This window comes from Strongylocentrotus purpuratus, unplaced genomic scaffold (assembly GCF_000002235.5).
Source record: "Strongylocentrotus purpuratus isolate Spur 01 unplaced genomic scaffold, Spur_5.0 spur5_scaffold_7, whole genome shotgun sequence".
NCBI lineage: Eukaryota > Metazoa > Echinodermata > Echinoidea > Camarodonta > Strongylocentrotidae > Strongylocentrotus > Strongylocentrotus purpuratus.
This window is the reverse complement of record NW_022145613.1, coordinates 25,382,954-25,407,647: the sequence shown is the minus strand read 5'-3', so window position 1 is coordinate 25,407,647 and position 24,694 is coordinate 25,382,954. Positions and strand designations below refer to the sequence as shown.

At 40.4% G+C, this 24,694-nt stretch overlaps 2 protein-coding genes across 2 annotated transcripts; both read right to left on the bottom strand.

Moving 5' to 3' along the window:
• Positions 1 to 11,563: 11,563 nt before the first annotated feature.
• Positions 11,564 to 19,595, bottom strand: LOC754287. The gene is made up of 2 exons (XM_011682812.2): positions 18,940 to 19,595; positions 11,564 to 14,827 (listed from the first exon to the last, which is right to left on the bottom strand). The coding sequence occupies exons 1-2, from the start codon at positions 19,247 to 19,249 to the stop codon at positions 14,238 to 14,240; spliced, it is 900 nt and encodes a 299-aa protein (XP_011681114.2). The 5' UTR covers positions 19,250 to 19,595; the 3' UTR covers positions 11,564 to 14,237.
• LOC105446247 lies at positions 17,223 to 18,910 on the bottom strand. Its single transcript, XM_011682810.2, has one exon. The coding sequence runs from the start codon at positions 18,757 to 18,759 to the stop codon at positions 18,019 to 18,021; it is 741 nt and encodes a 246-aa protein (XP_011681112.1). The 5' UTR covers positions 18,760 to 18,910; the 3' UTR covers positions 17,223 to 18,018.
• Positions 19,596 to 24,694: the final 5,099 nt, after the last annotated feature.

The following is a 24,694-nucleotide window of genomic DNA, read 5'->3' as shown; positions in this document are numbered from 1 at the left end:
GGGAGAATTAAGGAATCGATCAGATTAGTTTTCCCAATTTGTACCATGAATAATGGTTTGTTTTCACTCAATTTTTCAGATTATCTTTAATTGTACATCTAGCATTGAGGTCACTACCTTAGCACCACTATCTCCCATCTGAACAATGTTACCAAGTCCCTTTAAAGGTAATACAAAGTTTGGTATGGGGTCATGAATTTGGTTCAAACGAACATATTGGAAGCATATGCGATCCTACTATATTCAGTGATCGTTGTCGCGGTTGAAATCTAGTCTAAAGTTATGAAGTTATGAAAATTAAACTATTTATGTTGTATAGCTCCCTCTCAAGGTCAAGATATTAATTAAACCCTGACACAATGTATCTTGACTAAAATCGACCGATTAGCTATTCCCGTTTGGTAATCATATATCACAACTACATATTCTGAAATTGTCAGGGTCGCAGCTACCATTGTACGGCTGTAGGCACTATTTGAAATTTATCAAAATTTACCGGGAGCACCGGTAAATTGTTATATTCATTTTTTCTCGAAAGCAGAAGTGTTTTAGGGGCTGATATTTTTGGTGCTTATAATACATCCACAGGGGCATCCAATATAAACAAATCATAAAGAATCACTATCCACCCAATTTTCAAAATTTCCCAAAACTTTGTATTACCTTTAATGTGCAAGGCTGCATACAACTCATACTTTCTTATGTTATTCAAACATCTAAATATGTTTTATGGATTTGTTGTTGTTGATTTTTAAAAAATTCTCAGACCTGCTAATTAAGCTCCATCCTAAAAAATGCTTCAGATCTTGTGACACCATATGTCAATCATTAGTGACCTAACAACAGACAGTACTAGTGGTATGTAGCTGCACCAGAGCTGACCACTTGTTTACCATAGACCATACAATACCAACATAGGAGTTGCTATGTCAACGTGTTGTAGCATAACCAGGAAAAGTATAGTAATGTGGAAAAACATGGAAGAATGTAATTTGTTTGAGAGCATGTGCTAAGCTGGGGGAAGTTACATACCACTGTCTCTTGTTAGCTCACTAATGATTAACAGATGATGTCTCAAGTTGAATGACCTTTGGAGCATTTGTTTAGGGTGGAGCTTAGCAGGTCTGAGAAATTATTTTGAAAAGTATTTAAAAATCTATGAAATATATTTAGATATTTGAATAACATAATATAAGTTGCATGCATTCCTGCACATCAACAGGAATATTTGGATGTCACCAGGGGCGTCGCCAAAGGGGGGGGGGGGGGTGGTGTGGGGTGCGACACCCCCCCCCCCACCTGTCAGTATTTTGTCGGTAAAATAGCGCTGCCGTCGGGGGAAAAAAAGGGGGAGGGAAAAAAAGAGAGGGAAAGAGAAAGAAAGGAAAAAAGAAAAAGAAAAGAAAGAAAAGAGAAGAAAGAGAGAGAGAGAGAAAAGAAAAAAGAGGGAGGAGAGGAAAGAAAGGAAAAGAAAGAAAAGAAAGAAAAGGAAAAAAAAAGAAGAAAAAAGAGTAAAAGGGAAACAAAAGAAACGGGGGATGAAAGAGAAGAGACATAGAGGGGAGGTAAGAGCCTGAGAGAAGAGGAGTGGGAGTAAAAGATAGAAGAGGGTTGTTGGGAGGAGTCGTCTCGTCGAGGGAGCAAGAAAGACACGGTCAAATATGATGCTGTGTCGGGTCATCTGTGTCGGTATTCTTGCTCGATCCTCGTGTACTAATATCAATGCAGAAGTTTGAAGTCGGTGAGATGTATATTGTCGGTCGGCCAACAAGTTTTTTTCCCTACGAACTGTGACTTTTTATCCGCTGTGACGACTTCGAGGGTGACTACAACTACAATACTTGTATTTTCTCGAAGTTTCATTTTCCTATAATATCAGCTAAAGAAATCAGAGGTTTAACAGTTTTCGGGGAAACTAGATTCAAACAAGGTTCAAGAGTCAACAACGGTACGACGAATCGTTTTCCTTTCTCTATAATTTATTGTGATGAAACGCCAAAGATTCCGCGCTTCGCGCGGAAGGGGAAAAATTAATTTAGACGAGTCGAGAACGGTACAACGAATCGTCTTCTTTCTCTAATAATTTAAGGTAACGTTTAAGCTTCCGGGCTTCGCGTGGGAGGCCTATCACCCGCCCCCCCCCCCCTAATGAGCGCGTTTCGCGCGCTCTTTAAGTGATTCGCTTGCTCTCTACCGCCCCTCCCTAAATAAGATCCTAGCTCCGCGCCTGCATTAAAATATAGCTATGATGCTGACTAAGTTGACGAAATAATTCATATATTTATGTCGTCGAGGAAAATGACCATTTGCGCATACGCAAGTACTATAGATAGTACATAGGAAAAATAATTTGGCCTTCGGCCCCAGGTTTATAGGGTTAGATATTGGATGTTTAATTTTGTCGGTAATTGGTGGCTAGTTTTGTCGGTAATCGTTGGCTTCTACACCCCCCCCCCCCCCACTGAAAAAGGTCTAGCGACGCCCCTGGATGTCACCCGACCTTTAAACAGTAATTCCCGTTAATTTTGAGTGTTTAGAATATACATGATAACTGTAACTGTATGGGTGTTAAATTCTTAAATATTTAATGCAAAAGCAATCCACAATCTTCCATGAAATTTCATAATGTTGAATAACTTTGTCTTTATTAGAAATTCAATGAGGAAACCCCTAATGTGTACTCTTGCTAATCCTTGTACACTCTGTCTTACGTTTGACAAATGCAATGTTTTATAGTCAGAAATGAAATTTTAAAACGAAAAGTGAACGTGTACCTCACTTCTAGACTGAAGTTTAGATTATACTCAAAATATATTACTTACAATCTGTGATTGATTCAGTATTTTTACCGAAAATGAAATTATAAAACCCCTCGATTATTCTGGTATGTATATTTTGTTTCAACAGACATTTTACAAGCTTAAAATAATAGTGGAATACAAGAAAAGAAAATCGACTATAGAAGGGACAGAATTAAAGACCTTGGAACGAGCAACATATGACGTCATTAAAAATGGCGTCCGATCAACCGAATGTCAACATATTTATGCAGGAGAAAGAAAACCAACATCGTAGTTATGACGTCATAAATGGCCTCATAACCAACATCTTATCGACGGTGGGGTCATCGCTTACAAATGCAGGTAAATCAAATCATTTGGTTTCATGTTTTATATTGTCATCTGAATTGTATTTATTCAATGTTCCTTCCTTTTCCCCCACCTTCAATTTGTTTTAAACTTGTAGAAGAAGTTGTCATAAGCTTCTCCTTTACAACATTTCGGATTTCTGATCCAAGAAAATTCTACTGAAATTTTTGTCTGGAAAAAAAAAACGCCCAGTAATATTATGCGAGCAAAACAGTGGATTGCTACTTATTATATTGTAGCCCATTAAGGTTAGAATAATTTTTCTTCCTTTTTTTTTTGATCAAAGGATTGTGACAATACGGTTTATTCTTGATACAAAGAGTTTATTTCTTTTAAGAACTGAATTGATAAATTGATTACATATCAAGGATAAATCATATTGTCACAATCATGTCATTGACAGATGAAAATCAAAATATCATTCCAACTTTACGGGCAAATAGTTAGGTACACAGATGGCTACAACAGGGAAATGGTGTTTACGTAAATGTTTTTCTGTGGGTTCGTAAGTAAAATGTGATGCTAAAAATGATGTCACCGACTGATTTTTGAAAATTGGTGCCTAGAGGGCCAACGTTTTATGTTTAGAGGCCCACCAGTGTTTTGCATTTCAGAACAAATATTTAGAATGAAAATGTTCGTTTAGGGTAGAAAACCCACTTTGAACAATAAAGTAAAAATATATGGTACAGGGTAAGATCAACAAAATACTACAGGGGCCCTGCATCTGTTTCAAAAGGGCCTTAAGGACTTGCAACGCTAGACAGTCTAAAGGATCGCTATACTATTTTCTGAGAAAATAAGATCAAATCAAATTAGATTTCTATTTAGGTATCCAACTGCAATGATACATTGTGGGTATGAGGCCTTGGTAGCTAAACATGTCTCAGGTACCAATAACCTAATTTCAAGTTCCAAAATATGAATTCAACTAATATTCGGGGAACCAGAGGGGGCCCTAGGAACCCTGAGGCTATTCATCGCAACCCAATAGAAAATGCGTGAAAATCGTTCATTTTATTGACTAAAAAATCAAAACATATTCTCTATGATGTGATGAACTGAGGTGTGAATGCAAAAAATATACAATGCGGGCACCTACACCTTCTATCACAATGCTTAAGGTCAATTTTCTTGATTTAATCGTAAATATGGGCCCACCAAAGGGCTCATTGTCTTGTTTGAATAATGTTGTCATTATTAACATTATTGTTTATATATTGTTTTCATTATAAAGAAGTACGTATAAGCTACCTAATTTCAAATCTCAGGCTTTTTGGTATGCAAACTGTGAGATATAGGACGCCCCTGGTGAATCATGTCTTTGTGTAGCTCCAGTCCCCCTACCAGTACATCCTAAGAAGTTTTTTTTAACTTGCACATTTAATTCGTTACCGTAACGTTCATCGGTATTCACAATCTTAATCTAAATAGCAACTTTACTTGAAACTGTTACAACTTTTGATCCGTAATGGTTTAGGTATGTTACCCGAGACGGTTCTCTCCATGATCGACAGTCTTAACATGGAACAGGGAAAAATCGAATCCTTGAAAACTACTCTCATCAGAAAGAAGATGAAAGTTCCCATCTTTGGTCCGTAAGTCTGCATCTCCATTACTTTCTTGAGTCCTTATTATTATGATCATTTGTAAGCAATTAAATTCCTTAGCTTTTTTGTGTTTTTTGCTACAGTTGCCATACCTAAACGGTATTTTATTTATTCCCAATTTATTAATATTGTCTTTTCTGAAGATGTAGCATCAAGAAGTTGGTCTATCTTTGGCAACGTTGTGGGTACTAACTCAACTATGAAGGTTTACTCCGTGTAATGATAGAGAAGTACCATTCCATTCTACAGGAGTACTTCCCTCTGTACATGTATAATTATCCTGAACCTCATACTAAATAAGTATGGCTAACAGTAATATGTACGATATATTTAATAAACATATTTTGTCATATTTGTAGGGCCGTTCAAAATGAGCGAACATCTTTGAAAGAGCAGATTCAAGTCGTGTAAATAAGAAATGGTGTGCAGAAAATGTCTGAATAACACAATATTCAATTACTACAATGGTTTTGTAGATTTTTTTTTTTTTTTATAAACGAGAAGCATAGTAGACAAAATGTCTATAATTCTGTTGATACTTGACATTAGTTTTATCGTACAATGAGAACACTAGACGATGTCAGTAAAGGTTTGACAAAGAAGATTGGCAAAATTGGACAGTAGTGCAGTGATCGCTACGTACAGAGATTCATATACAATATCACGTTCTTAAAAAAATGATTTAAATTATATTCATTTTACAATATCTCTCCATATTCCTTATTTCGTTTGTTCACGAATTTTGTATTCGGCATCTTATAGGACAAGCAGTGGGAAAAGTATGGTTATCAACGCCATGGTTGGAAAGAAGTTGCTGCCCTGTGGTATGGGGCATACCACCAATTGTTTCCTTCAGATCGAGGAGGCTCGCGATGATGATGATGATGATGATGATGATGCAATTAATCCACACGTCCCTCAAAAGGGCGTTCGGCTACCAAGCTATTCTGAGGTTGGGTCACACTTCATCATTAGGAGGAGTCAGTTCGCTTCAGAGTCAACAAACAATGGTGCGATGTCTTACGAGGAGAATTCCATAACACCCCTTGACATTCCGGTAGGTAAACCGACTTTCTCAGACGTTCTCATTACTATTCCTGCATTTTATTTGTCCTCATCTAATTGTAATATGTATGTCTTTTCCTTCTCTTTAAATGTGTTGTCTAATACTTCCCGCCTTCTGTCCTTACGCTGGCTTCTTTAAGACTAAAAGCATACAAGAGGTCCCGGGTTTGATCCCTGCTCAGAGTATAGGTACTTGGACATGATGTTTGCCCATATGTTAAGCGCCTTTCGATACAGGTGTACTAAAATGAGTACTAGTTAATACTGGGGTAATGACATCTGCAGGACCCACAGGAAAGACGGTATTAATACCGATAGGATAGGCTGGTTAGTTAAGACCAAATAATGATAATGATGATGATAATGATGAAAATAATAAAGATGATGATGTTGATAATGATAATAAAATTATAATGATATAAGCAATAACTATAAATATAATAATGATTATAATAATAGTCATGATGATTATGATTATTATCATTTCTATATTATATATCATGAATAACTTTGACCTGTTAATTAAGACAGTTTATATTTTTCAAAATTTTAATCAGCTTCTTCATGACTTATCGGACGCCAGTGCGGATCAACCCCTTGACATATCCCGCCACGTCGAGATTTTCTTGGCGAAGGGCGACCACAAGTGTCATTTGCTTACACACTTTCTTCAAATTCTCGACTGGTAAATTTTATTAACTATAGCGGTTCTTAGTGGAATAATTATGTAAAGAGTCGAATCTTTGATACAAAGCTTACCCTATGATCATGAAAGTTAAAGTTTTTTTTCAAAAAAAAAATCAATTTCCATTCGGCTAAAATTCTGGGTTTAGATCCTATTCCGTCTCGTAGTTTTGTAGTTAGAGGCAGGTTTTATAGGAAATGTTAAACAAATTTTAAATATCTATAATACTATTGTAATTAGTAACATGCAGTGAAGTATAGCCTATGAATAACTAGTTAATGTTAATGTTATCTCGCATGTATTCTACGATCAACTGTGTACGTTAGATATGATAACATACTATAGGTTTTTATTCACATATCAGCACACATACACTACTTTAGCCGTCTTCACTTAGAGACCTCATGGAAAATTCCCAAAATTGTTTTGGGACTTTGTTTAAAGCCAGAAGGAAGTTAACGCTATGCAAAATGATATGACTTAACGCCCTTATGGCGTTGAACAGACGATCAATATACGCAAAATAATGCTTTAAAATATACATATCGTATAAACATTATATATTATCATCTTGAATATCTAAACAGTCCCGGGATAAGCATGTGTCGCGAGATGGGAGATAAAGTAAAAGCTTTCTGTGGAGATGCTGACGTTCATGTCCTGATAGTCGACGCTATGTCAGGCATATCAGCTGAGGTAAGGTGTTAATCAGAATCTGCTTTCGTGAAGGTAAAAAAAATCGTTTGCGGCTGCAGGTAGTGTTATTTAGGTTCGTATATGCGTGTTCCCAGCGACCCCCCCCCCCCCCCTTTTCAGCAAGAGTCCGATGTGTAAAGTCAATACGGTTCGACCTTTTTCTTTTGTTATACGAGCCTTTTTTCAGCACCCCCCCCCCCCGCCCGCCTTTCGGCAATTGTCCGGTGTGTAAAGTCAATACGGGTAGACCTTTTTCTTTGTTACGAGCCCGAGAGTTTGGGAACACGCATGGTATCCCTCCGTTCACGGAGTGTGGGGCCGGGACAGTATGCTTGCGGATGCACCATGTGAGAGAGGGAGGATTGAGGAGTCTTGAAAAGGACCTCGGTAATTTTTCTTGAGGGTGTGTAGTCCTGAAAAGGACTGTTAGTGTAGTCTTGATAAAGACTGTTGGTTATCTTTCTTAGCTTATAATTCTAAGGATAACTATAACACTTGGAGAGGACGGGTGGAGGGAGTGGCTCGACGTTTCGAACAGGTTGACTATCCGTCGTCAGGAGATGTTATGTCCATATGTTCATCTCCTGAGTATTTGATAATTTAGCAATAACATTAAAAACTTGTTCATTTAATAATAATAATTAATATCCCCACCTCCTAGCACCCCAACTTAGAGGCAAGTCGTGTTTATGCGCCTCTTGTCGGCAGTAAAAAGTCACTCTAATGGTCCTGGCTGTTTTGACCTCTTCCTTCTCCCTACTTTACGTTCCTTTATCTTTATCGACCATTACAAACTACAAGTGGATGGTAACTACCTAGTTTTAGTAGTACTTTGGTATCAAAATAGGCACATATTTTCTGAAGTTATGGGAGTTTTTTTATACAAAAGACCTTCTGCTTACCAAAAGCACTTGTGCGCGTCAGAATCCATGACACATGCTCCGCCGACGATTGCTCCGCCGACAAATGCTCCTCAAAAAGCGACAATTGCTCCGTGACATTTGCTCTGCGACATTTGCTCCGACGTCAAATGCTCCGCCGACAGTTGCTCCGCCGACAATTGCTCCGCCGACATATGCTCCGACGACATTTGCTCCGCCGACAATTGCTCTGACGACATTTGCTTCGCCGACATTTGCTCCGCCAACAATTGCTCCGCCGACAATTGCTCCGCCGAAATTTGCTCCGCCGACAATATTGCTCCTCCGACAGCTCCTCCTCAAAAGGCCCTGTAAAATCCAAATGCTCCAACATTGCTCCTTCCTCAAAGTACCCTGTTGAAGACAAATGCTCCGCCGACGTAAAAGGAGTGCCCTGTAAAAGAAAAAAATGCTCCCTTTTGCAGCGAAAAAGAGATAGAAGGAAAGGAAAAGAAAAGAAAAGGACAAGAAAACATGGAAAAGAACAGAAAAAAGAAAAGGCTAAAGGCAAGGGAAAAGGGACACAAAATAGAATATAGGAAAATTTAAATTCCATATTTTTGCATTGGCCTACAAATTTGTGTCGGAATGGTGTCGGTATAATCAATGACGGTAAATCCTGCCGGCGCCGCGTCACGACGTCAAGGAAAATGAGAAATAAAATGGAGTATGTAATATAGGCCCGCATGCTCGTGAAATAATCATTGATTAAAAAAAGGAGTGGTAGGCAGGCAGATTTGTTCAGCTATATTATGAAAAGGAAGAAAATTTTCTTGCTCGCTACGCTATAGCTTATACATTTTGTACATCAGTGATCAGGGGCGGATCCAGCCGGCGGCAGGGGAGGGGGCCCAATTCTTAAGAAAAATATTGAGCGGCGAAACAGCCGGCCGATAACTCGCTGAGGGGTGGGGTTAGTAGGCAATTTTTTCATTTTGTTTAGCCCTCGAAAATTAGAAAAATCGCACCCCCCCCCCCTCTTGGGCGCCAGGGTAGGGGACCCATCTCCCCAAAAGGGTAAAATTAACGTGTTTTACACGTTTTTTTCCCCCGGGCCCCCTGGATCCGCCACTGTCAGTGATTAAAAAGCGATGCTAGGCACGCAGATGCTTTTTGATATGAAATGGCAAGTCAAAGAATTTCGACCATTCGCTAAGCTCGCTGGCCAACAAGGAATAAACAATAATCCTTAAATAATACTTGCCCGTTTGATTAAAAAGGGGCGTAATGTAGAAAGGTTCTATTCAGGATTATAACGTATGATTTTTACCTTTCTTGTTCGCCAATTAAAAAATTAAAAACAAACAAAAAACGTCCCCTTAAATGTGTTTGTGCGGTTGTGCCCTCTCTTTCACGGAACAAGAAGACACAGTTACTTTATGGGAAAAAGATATGACTCTAATTATTATCAAAAGAGAAGTGCAAAAAAATCGCTCACTGTCTTGATACGCTAACTCGCGATTATAATTTTAAACATATCCATTTAACGAATGTGCAGCTCCTAAACGCCAGACGAAGAAGGGTGGAAGGCAGGTAGATGCTATTCAATATAAAATAAGCTTAAAACCGCCCGCTCGCTAAAAATGAAATTGACATCGCCTTCACTATGAATGTGCCCTACCCATCCTGCAGCAAAAAAAACTCTGTTTTGATACTCATTTTGGTTGAAAATAATTCTTGGTTTGAAAACGCTCGCTCGACAGTTTATGGTATAAACATGCTCATTTAATTAAGGAGGGAAATTAAGCAGGAAGATGCTATTCATTATTAATGATAAGTATACATCATAGCTCTCTCTCTCTCTCTCTCTCTCTCTCTCGCTTTATACCATCGCTTACCAAAAGGGAATAAATATTACCTTAAATTATATTGTGCCTAAGAAGGAAAAAAAAAATCACTATTTGTTAAAAGAAGGTCGACTCAAGGTTGAGAAAAGTTTATATTTTCTTAGTATAGTTTACTTAAAAGCTTCTGCACCTGCTCCCCCACCCCCCTCCCCCCCCCCCCCCCCCCCAAAAAAAGAAAGAATTGCATCTTTCGCAAAGGTTAACCACTTTTTTTTCTCAATCAGTGTCTACTGATCGGGGAATTAAAACGCATCCCCTTCTCACAATGCTGGCTACGGCCCTGAATAACAAAAACAACAAAACAAATCACACAAAACAAAAACAAAAAATAAACCATGAAAGAAATATTATCGGCGGAGCATTTGTCGGCGGAGCAAATGTCGCGGAGCTATTGTCGCTTTTGGCGGAGCATTTGTCACCGGAGTAATCGTCGCCGGAGCATGTGTCGGGTTACCGCGCGTCAGCCTTTAGCAAAATGACACAAAAGATTCAGATTTGTTTTTTTATCAACGGATGTTAAGGTACTACATCGCTCAAAAATGTGGAAATTGTACTTTATGCTCCAGGCCTTAGTATATTTAATTATTACGCTTAAATTATTTCACAAACAGACAAAGGAACACTTCTTGGAAGTAAAAGAGCGTCTGCCTAACCCTGATATCATCATCGGCTTCACGATGTGGGACCGAGCAGACGAAGAACGACCTGAAAGAAAAGAAAAAGTACGTATGAAATCAAAACAGTTTTTTCCCTTTGATATTCCTAACGATTCTTCGGTCACAGTAGGGGCCATCGTGGCAAATGTACCAAAATGTTCTGGTACACCCTATTGTCTTAACAATATGGACGGGCTTGAGAAGACCTGCGTTTAGCGAAGATTTGAAGTCGTATATGTGCGTGCTTTTTTCACGTGTAAAGTGCATTATAATGATGAAATCAAAAAATACATTTAAAGTGCAGAAATTATTGGAGCTAGCGTCCCCAGTGATGAACTTAAAATCAAAAAACAAATTTAAGTAAAATCTAGTACCATACCATAAAGTTTCTGAATATTTTTTAAACAGTTTAAGATCACTCGCCACTGACTAAGACAGTACTGTACATACTTTAAAAGTGCATTTAGGCATCATTACCAATTCGTAAATTCCTCTCCAAGTCATCCTCTGAAATCCTCGTCCACACATTTATCAGTTCACTCCTTGACAGTTGCAATAGCCTGCTCCATGGAATTCCGGAAAAAAGATATGGCCAAGCTGCAGAGAATTCAAAACTCTGCAGCACGTCTAGTTTCTCTCACCCCAAAAACATGACCATATTACACCAAAAACCTTAACCAATTGCATTGGCTCCCCATTAAATTTCGCGTCCAGTTCAAAGCTCTTCTGTTAACTTTCAAGTCTATACACGGTCATGCCCAAAATTAACTTTCTGAACTGATTCAGTTATACACACCCAATAGGCCCCTTCGTTCTGTAAATCAAACTATTTTGACAGTTAAAAAAGCACCAAAATAAATTACTTTGATGATTGGTCCTTTTCATGCTCTGCTTCACGTTTGTGGAATTCTAGGAAGAAGACAACTTTAGACTGATTTGCAGTTTGCTCGACATTTATTCCGCTCCGAAACTAGGAGTCCTTTTCCTCAAAACATGTAAAGTAGGAAAGTCAAAGTAAAACAAGTAACATGCATAAAAGCAATAACAAAATCTTATAACCACAATAAAGAGGGTCCACCATAAACAATTCGACAATAATGTATAAACGTGATATGATTCAACAATCTTAAGGGTACATGTACCATGAGTGAAACTCAAAATTGTAGGGATCTCCGGTCACGTGATCAGCGGAGGGATAGTAACTCCTTCCGATCACCCCAGGTCCCTGGGGTTTACGTGACCTGCCGGTAGGATAGTATCTCCTACGGATGATCCCCACAACTTTTCAATACTCACAAAATCATCAATGCATAAATAACATAGTTATGGAAACACTATATTTGTGGGATCTCGAGTCACGCGATCAGCGGAAGGATAGTAATTCCCTCCGATCACCCCAGGTCCCTGGGGTTTACGTGACCTGCCGGTAGGATAGTATCTCCTACGGATGATCCCCACAACTTTTCAATACTCACAAAATCATTAATGCATAAATAACATAGTTATGGAAACACTATATTTGTGGGGTCTCGAGTCACGCGATCAGCGGAAGGGTAGTAACTCCCTCCGATCACCCCAGATACCTGGGGTTTACGTGACCCACCGACAGGATAGTATCTCCTGCAGTATCCCCAATGTTATCCCGGTGCTACTATACCAGCGCATATATAAGAAGTGGTGATAATCGGAACCAACCATGGAATAATCACGAGTAAAGAAATCCTCCCCCAGTCAACCCCCGTGTTACCATGATATTAAATACATACAATTCGTTATATCACTCAAAACAACATTGTACTTCCAATTTGTCAATCCTCAATCAACTTTAAGTAGTTTACTTCTTCAACTCTGCTTAAACTAAAGAGGGGTGGGTGGGCCGGGGAAAAAGGACTTCTCCGAGCGGAGATAAAGTCGAAAGTGAGAAAATCTTGCACACGGCGTTCCCACGCTTACTGCGCGCATAACTCCACCGTTGTAGATTCACTGGCTGTGCGCATTTTCGGTTTCTTTACAGAGGTAAATTTCACATGTCGCTGTCTCACAAAGGCACCGCTTAAACAGCTGTAAAAGGCGCGCGCTATTTCTGGCCTATGCCAGCAATTGTTTTGTCTATCCTTGACTCTCCCAGAATGACTCTGATCATTCATTATGATCACGTTATTCTAGGAAGAAGACAACTTTAGACTGATTTGCAGTTTGCTCGACATTTATTCCGCTCCGAAACTAGGAGTCCTTTTCCTCAAAACATGTAAAGTAGGAAAGTCAAAGTAAAACAAGTAACATGCATAAAAGCAATAACAACATCTTATAACCACAATAAAGAGGGTCCACCATAAACAATTCGACAATAATGTATAAACGTGATATGATTCAACAATCTTAAGGGTACATGTACCATGAGTGAAACTCAAAATTGTAGGGATCTCCGGTCACGTGATCAGCGGAGGGATAGTAACTCCTTCCGATCACCCCAGGTCCCTGGGGTTTACGTGACCTGCCGGTAGGATAGTATCTCCTACGGATGATCCCCACAACTTTTCAATACTCACAAAATCATCAATGCATAGATAACATAGTTATGGAAACACTATATTTGTGGGATCTCGAGTCACGCGATCAGCGGAAGGATAGTAATTCCCTCCGATCACCCCAGGTCCCTGGGGTTTACGTGACCTGCCGGTAGGATAGTATCTCCTACGGATGATCCCCACAACTTTTCAATACTCACAAAATCATCAATGCATAAATAACATAGTTATGGAAACACTATATTTGTGGGGTCTCGAGTCACGCGATCAGCGGAAGGGTAGTAACTCCCTCCGATCACCCCAGATACCTGGGGTTTACGTGACCCACCGACAGGATAGTATCTCCTGCAGTATCCCCAATGTTATCCCGGTGCTACTATACCAGCGCATATATAAGAAGTGGTGATAATCGGAACCAACCATGGAATAATCACGAGTAAAAGAAATCCTCCACCCACATTTTTTTTTTTTTTTTTTTTTTTTTTTTTGTGTGGGGGGGGGGGGGTTGGGCGTGGTTTGCCATGGTTGCTTCCTTACCATCTATGGACCCATGCTGTTTAACTAACTATTATCATGTATTTATCATGGATTCAATCCGTAACATATTGTAATCTTATGTTATTATTCTTGCTGCTAGCCAGACAGTGATAGAGGCGAAAACCCGACAATATTGCCATTGTGGCTTAGTTTAACGAGCAAAATAATTATATTTCCTTTGTCGGGGAAAATTCCCCTATGGCCCACTTTGTAGTTCTGAGGCTACTGTGCGACCGAGTGGCTCTGACTCCACCCTCTGCTAGCTTAACAATTATGTACGACGTATACTAGTACATCAAAATCAATCATTAATTTAAATATGGTTCTAGTTTGTCAGCAATTAAATAAGTTTCAAGTTTAATGTGAATCCCAAAATGAAGGCGTATATATCTGAATATGTAACTCACGTTACAACACGCTGTTCCTCAACTTTTTGTGTTATAATAATTCCATTGTCACATCGAACCCAGTCTGTCCGAGATTCCACAAGGCTCATTAATAGCCGAATTAGTGTTATTGTCCCGTTTCCGTGGATGTAAATGTTCTATTCATGTGTACCCAAGCCCGAGTCTATTCCTTCTTGGAAGTTATCGATGAGAGCGTCGGATCCTCTGTCGGACAGGTGTACCCCATCTCTTAAAAATAAACTGTGATTGGATGGATCCAACTGATGAGCAATAACTGACGCATTCGGCAGCCGGGCTATTAATCTCCTCGCGTACTTGTTGAGCGATTTCCTGACCCCATCCATGGCGTCTTGTGATGTTCGATGACCACGACTGCTATGATAGAATAGGCGTGGGATGATGGTCGACCAGGCGATGTGCGTACGAGGCATGGCTGTCCGAAGGGTTTGAAGAGCCATATCGATCGCGATTCTGCATTGGCAGGCATCATTCAGGCCCAAGTTATTTGTTCCCAGATGCACGATTACTAGCGCAGGTGCTCGTTGGTTGTATCTCAACCTGTTCTCCACCAGGCGCGGAAGGTCTTGTAACGTCGCTCCTCCCTGACCGTGCCATTGGACCGTCCCTCTTGCTCTTCCCAGATCTTGGCGGTTGAGCATGCTCGCCCTCTGCTTGGCACGTCTGACCAAGCTGTCGCCTACGATCCAGATCCTGTCGCCGGTTGTCTCTGAAACAGGATGGAAAAACTCCCCAAAGTAATGTGTTCTATATTCATATTCATATCATCATACACGCGGGCTACTTATTCTCCCACTTATAATTTACTATGAAAGTATGTGATAGTAGGTTTCCATTAAAAGGAAAAAGGGAAGGAATGATCGTTCCTCTGTGTTACATGTAAAACCTAGCAGCGATGGGGGTTACGACAATATTAATGATTGGGGGAGTCTAATCAGGATAGTAACTCCTGGTTGATCCTCCAGTCCCATTCTGGTTATTAACATGAGCACTTCACATAATTGATCTGCACGTTGTATACTTTGTGTCGTGTTCAACTTTTTATTGTATTATAACGAGTTAGGTTAAATAATTGTGTAGAATTATTACTGCTTTCCCGTTTGCCCGTTAGTAATTTAACTCCAATTTGTCATGGTGATCTCTATTAATGTAATGTTGTGGCCTTGTTGGGAATTAATTGCATAATTTATGTGGAGCGCGTTGATATCGTAACATATTATGCTGTATATAAAGTTATCATTATTATTATTCTTATAATTATTATGTTTATGATAACGTTTATTCCTATCAATTTTAAGTTGCACCTGATATTTAGCGGATATAACGCATGTACACAGAGCTGCGCCACCTTCCCATTGCCATTATCTGTTCTGGGGGAACGCCTTTCAGGGCCGCTGTGGTTGCCGCTCCGATTCGAAAGGAGTGTGTGCCATATTGGCTACCACTGTACCCGTTGTGCTGTAGGGTTTTCTTCAGAACTGAACTAAATTGATACCTAGTTACAGGGGCCCCATCACGATGACAAAATAACGGACCATCTATATCAGGTCTTACACGGAGGTATGCTTTCATGGCTTTCACAGGGCACTTTTCATCTGTCTCATTGCTACCGATATTGATCGTGGTTCCTTGCCCGTATTGGTCGGTTTTTGAGAATCTAATACGTACTAGCAGGCTTCCCTTCGGGCCACTGCAAAATTTGATGTCATCCCTCGCTATGACCTTGTTTAAGTCATCGTCCTTCCTTTGAATCGTGAATTCTCCCACTCTCAGAAACCCAAAAAATGCTAATAAATATGATGCGTGAATCATCATTGATTCGTAGTGAGAATAGCATACAAGGTATAATGTTGGTATGATTGTCTCTAAAAGTTCCCAAGTTATGGGTCTTCTACTGTCTACCATAGATCTGTCGCGCCTGCTCCCTTCCTGCATTTTCTTAATTAAGAAATGTTTAGTTGGGTCCGCCCAGCTGTACATATTGTGTAAATATGATAACGCTGCGACATGCTTTGTGATGGTTGATGATGATTTCCCATTAATGGAGAGGTGTGCGATGAATGCCATAACCTGTGTAGTTGTTGTAGGCCATGATGTATTCAGTTGTCTATTCAATCGAAACTCTTGAAATGAGTCTACAGCACTCTGGTATGCCCGCTGTGATCCCTCTGCTAAGGACTATCCTAGTAGTCTATGTGTTTCTGCTGCTAGGTCAGCACTATTCCCGTAGGTATACGACTTGGTCGGTCTCGTGCTCCTGGTGCTAGTTTGCGGAATCGCCCCATCTGAAATCGTGAAAGGGAGTCGGCAACACCATTGTCAAGTGTATGTACGTAAACTGCTTTATAGACAATGTTTTTCTTTAAGCAGATCAACACAAATTTACGTAATAACTCCATTATTTTCGGACATGATGATGTCTGCTTGTTTATTGCAAACTTCACTGACATGTTGTCTGTGTACAGGACTATTCTCCTATTCTGGAGTTCCTCCCCCCATGCAGCGATGGAGAGTAGAATGGGTATCATTTCTTTCCATGCTATTGACGTACCCTCGATAATTTCGCGCGACGACCACTTGTTATTAAACCACTTGCCTTCAAAATAGGCTCCGAAACCAATTTCCCCGCTAGCATCAGTGTACAGAACGTGGTCGTTATCTCCTCCCCACCCTTCCTGGGGGATGACTGATATGCCATTATAGTGGTTCAGGAATTCGAGCCATATGGTTAGGTCAGCTTGGGCCCCCTCATTCAACATTATACTGGTACTTTTCACATTTTTCCCTTTTGTTAAGTCTATTAACCGTCGTAGAAATGCTCTGCCCGGTCGTACAGCTCTGCAAATGAAATTCAAGGAGCCAATCAAAGATTGAATCTCTTTGACGGTGGCTGATTTATGAGCTAGCGCCCTGCCGATTTTCCGTCTTATTTCCACCAGTTTTTCTTGTGGTACACGTACTTGCATTAGTACTGAGTCAAGCTCTAAGCCAAGAAATGTCAATCTAGTAGTAGGCCCTTCTGATTTTTCTTTGGCTAGGGGAACGCCTAGTTCTTTGCACACTAATATTAATGTATCAACAACTTGTTTACATGTTAATTCTTCATTTTGTATTGAACCCACACATAAGAAGTCATCCACATAGTGCACTATTTTGTTGGAGCCAATTCTTTCCCTAACGCAATGTTCAATAAACGTAGAAAAAGATTCGAAATATGCTGGGGCACATCTGATACCCATGGGTAAGCATTTGTCAATATAATATTTGCCGTCAAACTTGACCCCGAGCAGTTCAAAATCATTTGGATGAATCGGTAGTAACCTGAATGCCGATTTGATGTCCTCTTTTGCTAGCTCGGCACCTATGCCTGCTTCAACAATTAATTCTGTTGCTTTATCAAAACTCGTGTATTCAACCTTGCAAACTTTATCCGGAATAAAATCGTTTATTGAATACCCGGGTGGGTATGACAAGTGGTTAATTAAACGATATTCGCCCGGCACCTTTTTGGGCACCAGTCCAATGGGACTCGACCGTAATTTGTTTAGTGGCCTAACTTCAAATGGGCCTAGGTATCTACCCAGTCTTACCTCTTTTTGAATTTTTTCAAGTGCTACTGGTTTGTTGTTTTCCACTGATTTTAAATTGGGCATATCAGCCGGCATGCGGGGGCCTGTGTAATTCAATTTGAAGCCTTCAGTAAAGCCTTTTTTCAAAAATTCTGCGGCCTCCCTGTTAGGATACGTCTTTAACATAACTTTTAAGTTCTCGGTTATAATTGGTGTTTGTGCTAGAGACATTAAGTCACTCATCTGTTGCATTATGTTATTATCTTCTTTCACATTGCCATGTATATCTTTATTATTCTTCTGTGTTTGTTCCCCATTTCTGGAGGTGCAGTTATTTGTTGTTGGGTTTGATGGCTTTGAGGTTTGACCGTTGGACTCCAGTGCAGTGGATTTTCCCATGCCCTTTGTTACCACAAAGGGTACATGCGTGTGTAAAGCGGCATGCCTGTCTAGAGCATTGCCCTGACCGGTAATTGAATTCATAGCATTCTCCGCCACGAAAGTTTTGTGCCCGAGATGGCGCCCTTCCCTTATTCATATTGGGTGTGAACTTTATTGTGCTCGACCCCCGGGGTGTGGCCCATTCCCGCTTGGTTGCCCACGATCCCTGTTGGGTTTGGGGGCGGTCTTGTATCCGCATGTTTCGCGGAGATCCCCCACCTATTACGTGAAGGAGCCACAATTCCCCATCTATTGATGACCACAACCCGCCTTTTCTGTGCATGCGATGTCGAAATTCGACATCGTAGTCTCTCCAACCATACCCATAGTACCGAGAGGCAGCAGATCGGATTAGTTGCCCATATTTCAGAAGCTCATGTGAGCGAGTTGGATTGGCTTCTAGATAAATACTGGTATATACAAGAAATGCATCGGTCCACCGTTCAATGGACACGATTTTATTTTTGTTAGAGGTAGCGGGTTTCAGCACTAACCTTCCCCCTTCGTGAGATATTGCTAGGTTAGGGGCTTGTTCGTCTACTGCCTCTGGCATTGATTGTGTTGCTATGTTTTGTGTCTCAAGAAGTGTGTTTAAATCTACATATTGCCCTCTCCATATTTTTTCCTTCATGTTGGGGTGTACTTTAGTCCCCAGTCTATCAGTGACCGGAAACAAGGGCGACTGATCTGTGTTATATGTGTGTGCACCACTGTGCTCCCCCCTTGTATCCCAGGCAGTAGCGCCTGACTGAGTCGGTTGCCCGACACTGCTTGCCCGTGTGGGGTGATTGCATAGCTACGTCTACCTCACCTTGCATTGGCTGTGCATGTGAAGGCGGCTGGCTTGATGACTGGTTCGCTCCAGTTGTCTCGTTTCCACTGTATTGTGGTCCGTCAGTCTCCGGAGCCGGGTTTATGCTGGTAGTGGCTGAGCGTCCACTGCTGGGGTTACCGCTCGAGTGTCTCGCCCGTTTTGGCCGCCCCGCCCGCCGGGGAGTTGAGGTGCCGAGTACGTCTTGAGTGGTGTCGTTGCTAGACTGCCTTAATCTTGTAGACTGTCTAGGCCTAGCAATCTTTGGTTGGCGGGCCACCCGGCTCTGGCTTGATTTCCGCTTTCCCATCTTTCGATATACTGGGATTTCCTCTCGTTATTTAGACTTATCTGTATACTCAATTGTAGAGCCTTCTCGAAAAAGGACTTCTCCGAGCGGAGATAAAGTCGAAAGTGAGAAAATCTTGCACACGGCGTTCCCACGCTTACTGCGCGCATAACTCCACCGTTGTAGATTCACTGGCTGTGCGCATTTTCGGTTTCTTTACAGAGGTAAATTTCACATGTCGCTGTCTCACAAAGGCACCGCTTAAACAGCTGTAAAAGGCGCGCGCTATTTCTGGCCTATGCCAGCAATTGTTTTGTCTATCCTTGACTCTCCCAGAATGACTCTGATCATTTATTATGATCACGTTATTCTCTTCCATCTTCCATTCGTTGCATCTCTGATATTACTTTGTTTAGATCAAAGTAAAAAAAACTGAATGAAAAAGGCATATTCAACCTAGTTCTTCAATTGATACTTTACCTTGTTATCTTTAATATTGTGGCGGCCGCCCCCGCCTGCATCTTATTTTTTCGTACCACGGCGAGCCCAGATTCCAGTATGAACTCATTTTCATACATAACAAGCTACGTAAAGCTTGCAAAGAGGTCACAAACAATTAGGCCCGAATTCACAACGGAGGTTTGTCGACAAACCTTGGTTTTCGTACGTCATATGTCGCGTTTTTACGCGTCTTTTACAAACCTGGTTTGTAAAGAACAAAAGGAGGTTTGGCGAAAGAAAAGGAGGTTTGTCGACAAACCTCCTTTGTGAATTCGTGCCTTAGACTTTGATTATTTATTGCTTTGCCTCACTATTTATAAAGGCAAAAAAAAAAACTGAATAAACTGAGACTTCAACCCTCATGTCAATTACAAAGTGTTATCAGTAACCCGCTTCCCTTGCCAATTGAGCTAACGATGAGTTGATGACAGCTTGATGTGTATAATTACTATCACCCTATTGACCACCCTACCGGATTCCATGTGCGCATGCACTGGTTTCCTTCGCGAGTGCGCATGCGCAGGTTTCCCTCGCGAGCTCGAACTGGGCTCGCCGTGGTACGAAAAAATAAGACGCCCCCCCCCCCCCCCGCGCCTCCGTCTTCAACCTCGACCTCTACGTCGGGATTGTTCTCATTCCCAGCTGGGGGATTTGATTCTAATTTACTATTTCTGTCAGGATATTCGTCAGCCGACATCTTATTCATATTGTCCGAGCGGTTAAAGGAACTAGGTCTTTTATTTGAGAAGAGACGGGGGAAGCTACTGTACTTATTTACGTTCGTTTCGTCGAAATATACGACTATGACGGAGTACCAGTTCAGAAGAAAGACAAAGTGTTTAAAGACTCATAATTTCAGTTTCAAGACAAAAGAAAATGGTCAACTTTTATTAATGCATGTACTTCAAATATTTACAATATCACCACTGTCACAAGTACCTTGTGCTCATAGTTATACTTAAATAATGTATACAATTGTCGTTCTTATATTCTAATACATGTAATAAAGTGAAGGGCAATGGTTCATTGGGACTTGGGAGTTTTCCGTATTAGTTTAATTCCATAGCACCATGTTGGGGGAGGTGGACTTAGCAATCTTCCTGCGTCTTAATAGTGGTATATTAATTCCAGCATCTTAATAGTGGTATATTAATTCCAGCGTCGACTTCGCTCCGTACCTTCATATTCCAGTTCCAATAAACGGCTAGTTCCTTAGATGGCTATAGGGGGGGGGGGGATTTCCAGGGGGAGCTTAATTACATGTGTTGTGTCCCGACGAAGGTCCCAATACGACTCCTCGTGTTTCAGAAATGTTACGGGTTATAAAAACATAATGCGGACGTGGTGTGGGGGGGGGGGGGAGATGCGCTGAGCTATCTTGGAAAGCATACGTGCAGCGTATAATGGACAAGCATAAAACGGTGCTAGTCCGTAATAGATTTGTTCGTTATTTCTCATTAATAAACTTTAAAACCTAAAGTAAACCATACAATTCCAAAAGAGTATGTTATAAATTCATCTAAAATGCGTCAGAAACAGCTAGCGCTGGGTCCGTGTGCTTTCCGTACGCTCATCCGCGGATATCTTCGGCTCACAAAGTTCAGAGCAAAATATCTAAGTAAATCTCTTATTTTACCATTAATTATATACAACACTCTGAATGACATATCAGTTGCAATTAATATTAACAAGTTACATTGCTTAAACAACTTCCCATCAGAATTCATGTGATATACTTATAAACATTACAGTTTAACATCTTAAAGCATCTCAATAAAAGATCCAATGTCAAGCACTCGTATGCAAATTAGTTAGTACGACACTGTATTTTACGTCGGTGATTGACGCGCTTGAAAACAACAATCATTTAGGTTATACCTCTTTGCTACGTCACGACCGCGGAGCGGATCGTTACAATATGTTTGATAATTTCAATCTTGTTCTCTTGTAATGTTTTATGTTCGTTAATACTTGCATCAATATTGTAAAGCGCTTTGATATAAATCTCTTATGAAAAGCGCTATATAAGTAGAAGTTATTTTAATCATTATTATACTTCAAATCCGTATCGATCTTGCTTTGAAATATTCATCCTCTATTATCATGATTCTGAAGTATGCTCATGATACTCAGTACTTTAGTATATATTCAAATAAATGCTACATTTATTTGGGAGAACAACACATAATTGGCAACTAATCGGCATCATTATCTTGCAGGTGAAGCGGGGACACCTCACAGATGCCTTCGAGCTTCTGAAATCGACTGGCACAGTTTCCACATTTGAAGAAGCAAAGGAAAAGTGCTTCTTTATATCTGGAAGTGAGGCACTGCGTGATGCCCTTGGAGAACAAAGTATAATTATACGCCATCTCACTTTATGATAATCGAAGTATTGAGTCTGAAAAGGAAAAGCCCCTGCAAGTGATATTTTGGTTTGAAAATAATGTCACCTATTAGTAAGGATGCTACTGTCATAAATGTGATGTTGAAAGGTTACACTTTTAATATAACTGCAGAATTGATAACAGATTTCGCAGGAGGTTTTTGTCACAACGGGTAATAACGTACTCAAAAGCCATCGTTATTTCTCCACATTTATGTCTGACCGTAAATTATATGTACAATATTGTTCAAATATGATTACTCTTTTTCTGCCTTCAGCTTTTTAACCCGGTTGAGAATGTCGGGTGAGGCGGCGCGGCGTTTGCACGATGTGTTAACTAGCCTTACCTTCTTCATGTGGAATCTTTCACTAATACTTGCAATACTTACATGATTTATAAGTAATAATCGTTAACAATAATGATCGATGATCGTAAACAATAGCATCGTAAAAATCACCAAACTACTTTCAGTGGCTGTTTTAAGGTTCATTTTTCTCTATATTGTTTATTAATCTCTAACAGCGAGGCAAGTGGAAGAGCCGCGAAGGGAGAGGCGGCAATCATTTCAAGGCTTCTTGAAAAAGATAGAGGTAAGACTAAGAGACCATGCATGTGTCAGGAGTTATATGATGGAAATGACTGTTCTAGGACACCTACTCTCTGGACATCCACCCCGGATAACCACCCCCAGTCAACTACCCCTAGGACAACTATCCCCTAGGACAACTATCCTCTATATAAGTCAACAACCATGTAGGACGTCTACCCCCCGGGACAACTACCCCTAGGGCAACCATCCTCTAGGACAACTACCCCTACGACAACTCCCCCTACGACAACCATCCTCTGGGACATCTACCCCCCCCCCCCCTCTCCCCCGGGCAACTATGCTAGGAGTAGTTGTCCAGGGTAGTTGTCCGGGTAGAAGTTGTCCGGGGGGAACTGAAATATTTCCTTTATTTGTTATTTTTTTCTATTTTGATTCTTATTATCCCAGGAGCGAGCAACTATCGCTGGGAAGAAAGACAAGCTCGACAGTAACCGCCTGGTATGCCAGGATATCTTGACTTCGTGCATGACAATTATTGATACCTTGAGGTCGTCGATCGAACACAAAATGTGGGTGTTTGTAGAGGCCTGCTAATCGTGGCATTCCACTATGTTTCAATTTTAAACGATCATTTTTTAAGGGAAATCCCACCTGAACACAAAATTGCTATAAAAAAAATGGCAAAAAACAGCAATAGAGAATTGTCAAATTAGTGACGAAAAGTTAAAATAAACTTATGAATGAAAAGGATGGAAACAGAAATATCCAATATCAAGTGTTAACATATCTGAGCTCTGATTGGCTCCTGGGATATTTACATTTTGTAGCTAGCTTGCTCATAATTTAGTGTATTAATCATATAAAAAAAAAAAATTCTGTGAAAAAATATGAGAACGTCTCAACTAAATAGATACATGTACATGTACATTATGTAAATCTTTCTATTGCAATCTTACTGATTCCCGAGGTGAAAGAAGTTGGGGAGGGGTTCAACATAGTGAAAAACGGGTGTATGCCTGACAGTGTTAGAGCCTGGGAGAGAGACGGAGAGAGTTAGAAACTTTGCAGAAACTGTTGGAGTGCTTTACATTTAGTTGTGAAAGAATATTATGTTTTACTGAGATCGTTTTTTTTTTATTATAGGAATAAACTGAAACTTGAGTTTAAAACGCTCAAGCAAAAAACTAGCCTACTCCTCGTACAGACCCAAAAATACATGACAGAAAGCAAAACGCAGAGAGAAAAGGCTCTCACCAGCGTTGATGAAGAGGTAAATATATATATTGTCTAGAAATAGATTAATCCTTATTCAAGCCGATGGACCGACATCGGATTGACAACACACCGTACATAGATCTAGGTCACGACAAATGGCCAAAAGTCGGTCGGTTTGTTGCTGGTATCTCTTTGGTTGGCTTAAGTAAGATATGAATATCCATGTTATCCTTAAAAATGCTTCGTTCATTTTAAGACTTACCTGTGACGGGGGAGTGAAAAAGAGAGAGGGAGAGAGAGAGAGAGAGAGAGAGGGGGGGGGGGGAGAACGGGAGGGGGTAGAGGCGGGCGACGTTTCCCAACATTCCAAACAATTCACGTCGGGATTACTAGACGACTTTACTTTTATTCTGTGTTTTTTTTTGCCTCTTTTTTTAAAACCTTTATCATGACTGTTTAATTGACTCGAGTTCATCATTTTGTTTCCAAATATCTTGCTACCAGATAATGGAATGCATGGACGACGTCATTAGACGGATGGAAACAAAACTAGCCAGTGAGAGAAATGAGAGGGCGCTAGACGCTTATTTCCAAGAACATGGAGAGGTATAAAATTCATATCTTCTTTTTTTTTCGGGGGGGGGGGGGGGTTGGATGCCAAATTCCTTTCCGATTTTTTTTTTTGGTAAAAACTGTTTTGGTCCGATTCGCTAATATCAAAGGAAACATGTCATATACAATTTTCCTTGTTTATATGTTTGTAATTTTGTTGGGAAAAAGTAGAAAAGATTTCGTTGTTAATGACAAAGAATT

Coding starts and splice junctions, on each gene's coding strand:
- LOC105446247 (XM_011682810.2), bottom strand. CDS start 18,759: ATGAAGGAAAAAATATGGAGAGGGCAATATGTAGATTTAAACACACTT.
- LOC754287 (XM_011682812.2), bottom strand. CDS start 19,249: ATGGGAAAGCGGAAATCAAGCCAGAGCCGGGTGGCCCGCCAACCAAAG. Junction 14,828..18,939: donor ACATGCACAGCCAATGCAAG/GTGAGGTAGACG, acceptor ATCCTGTTTCAG/AGACAACCGGCGACAGGATC.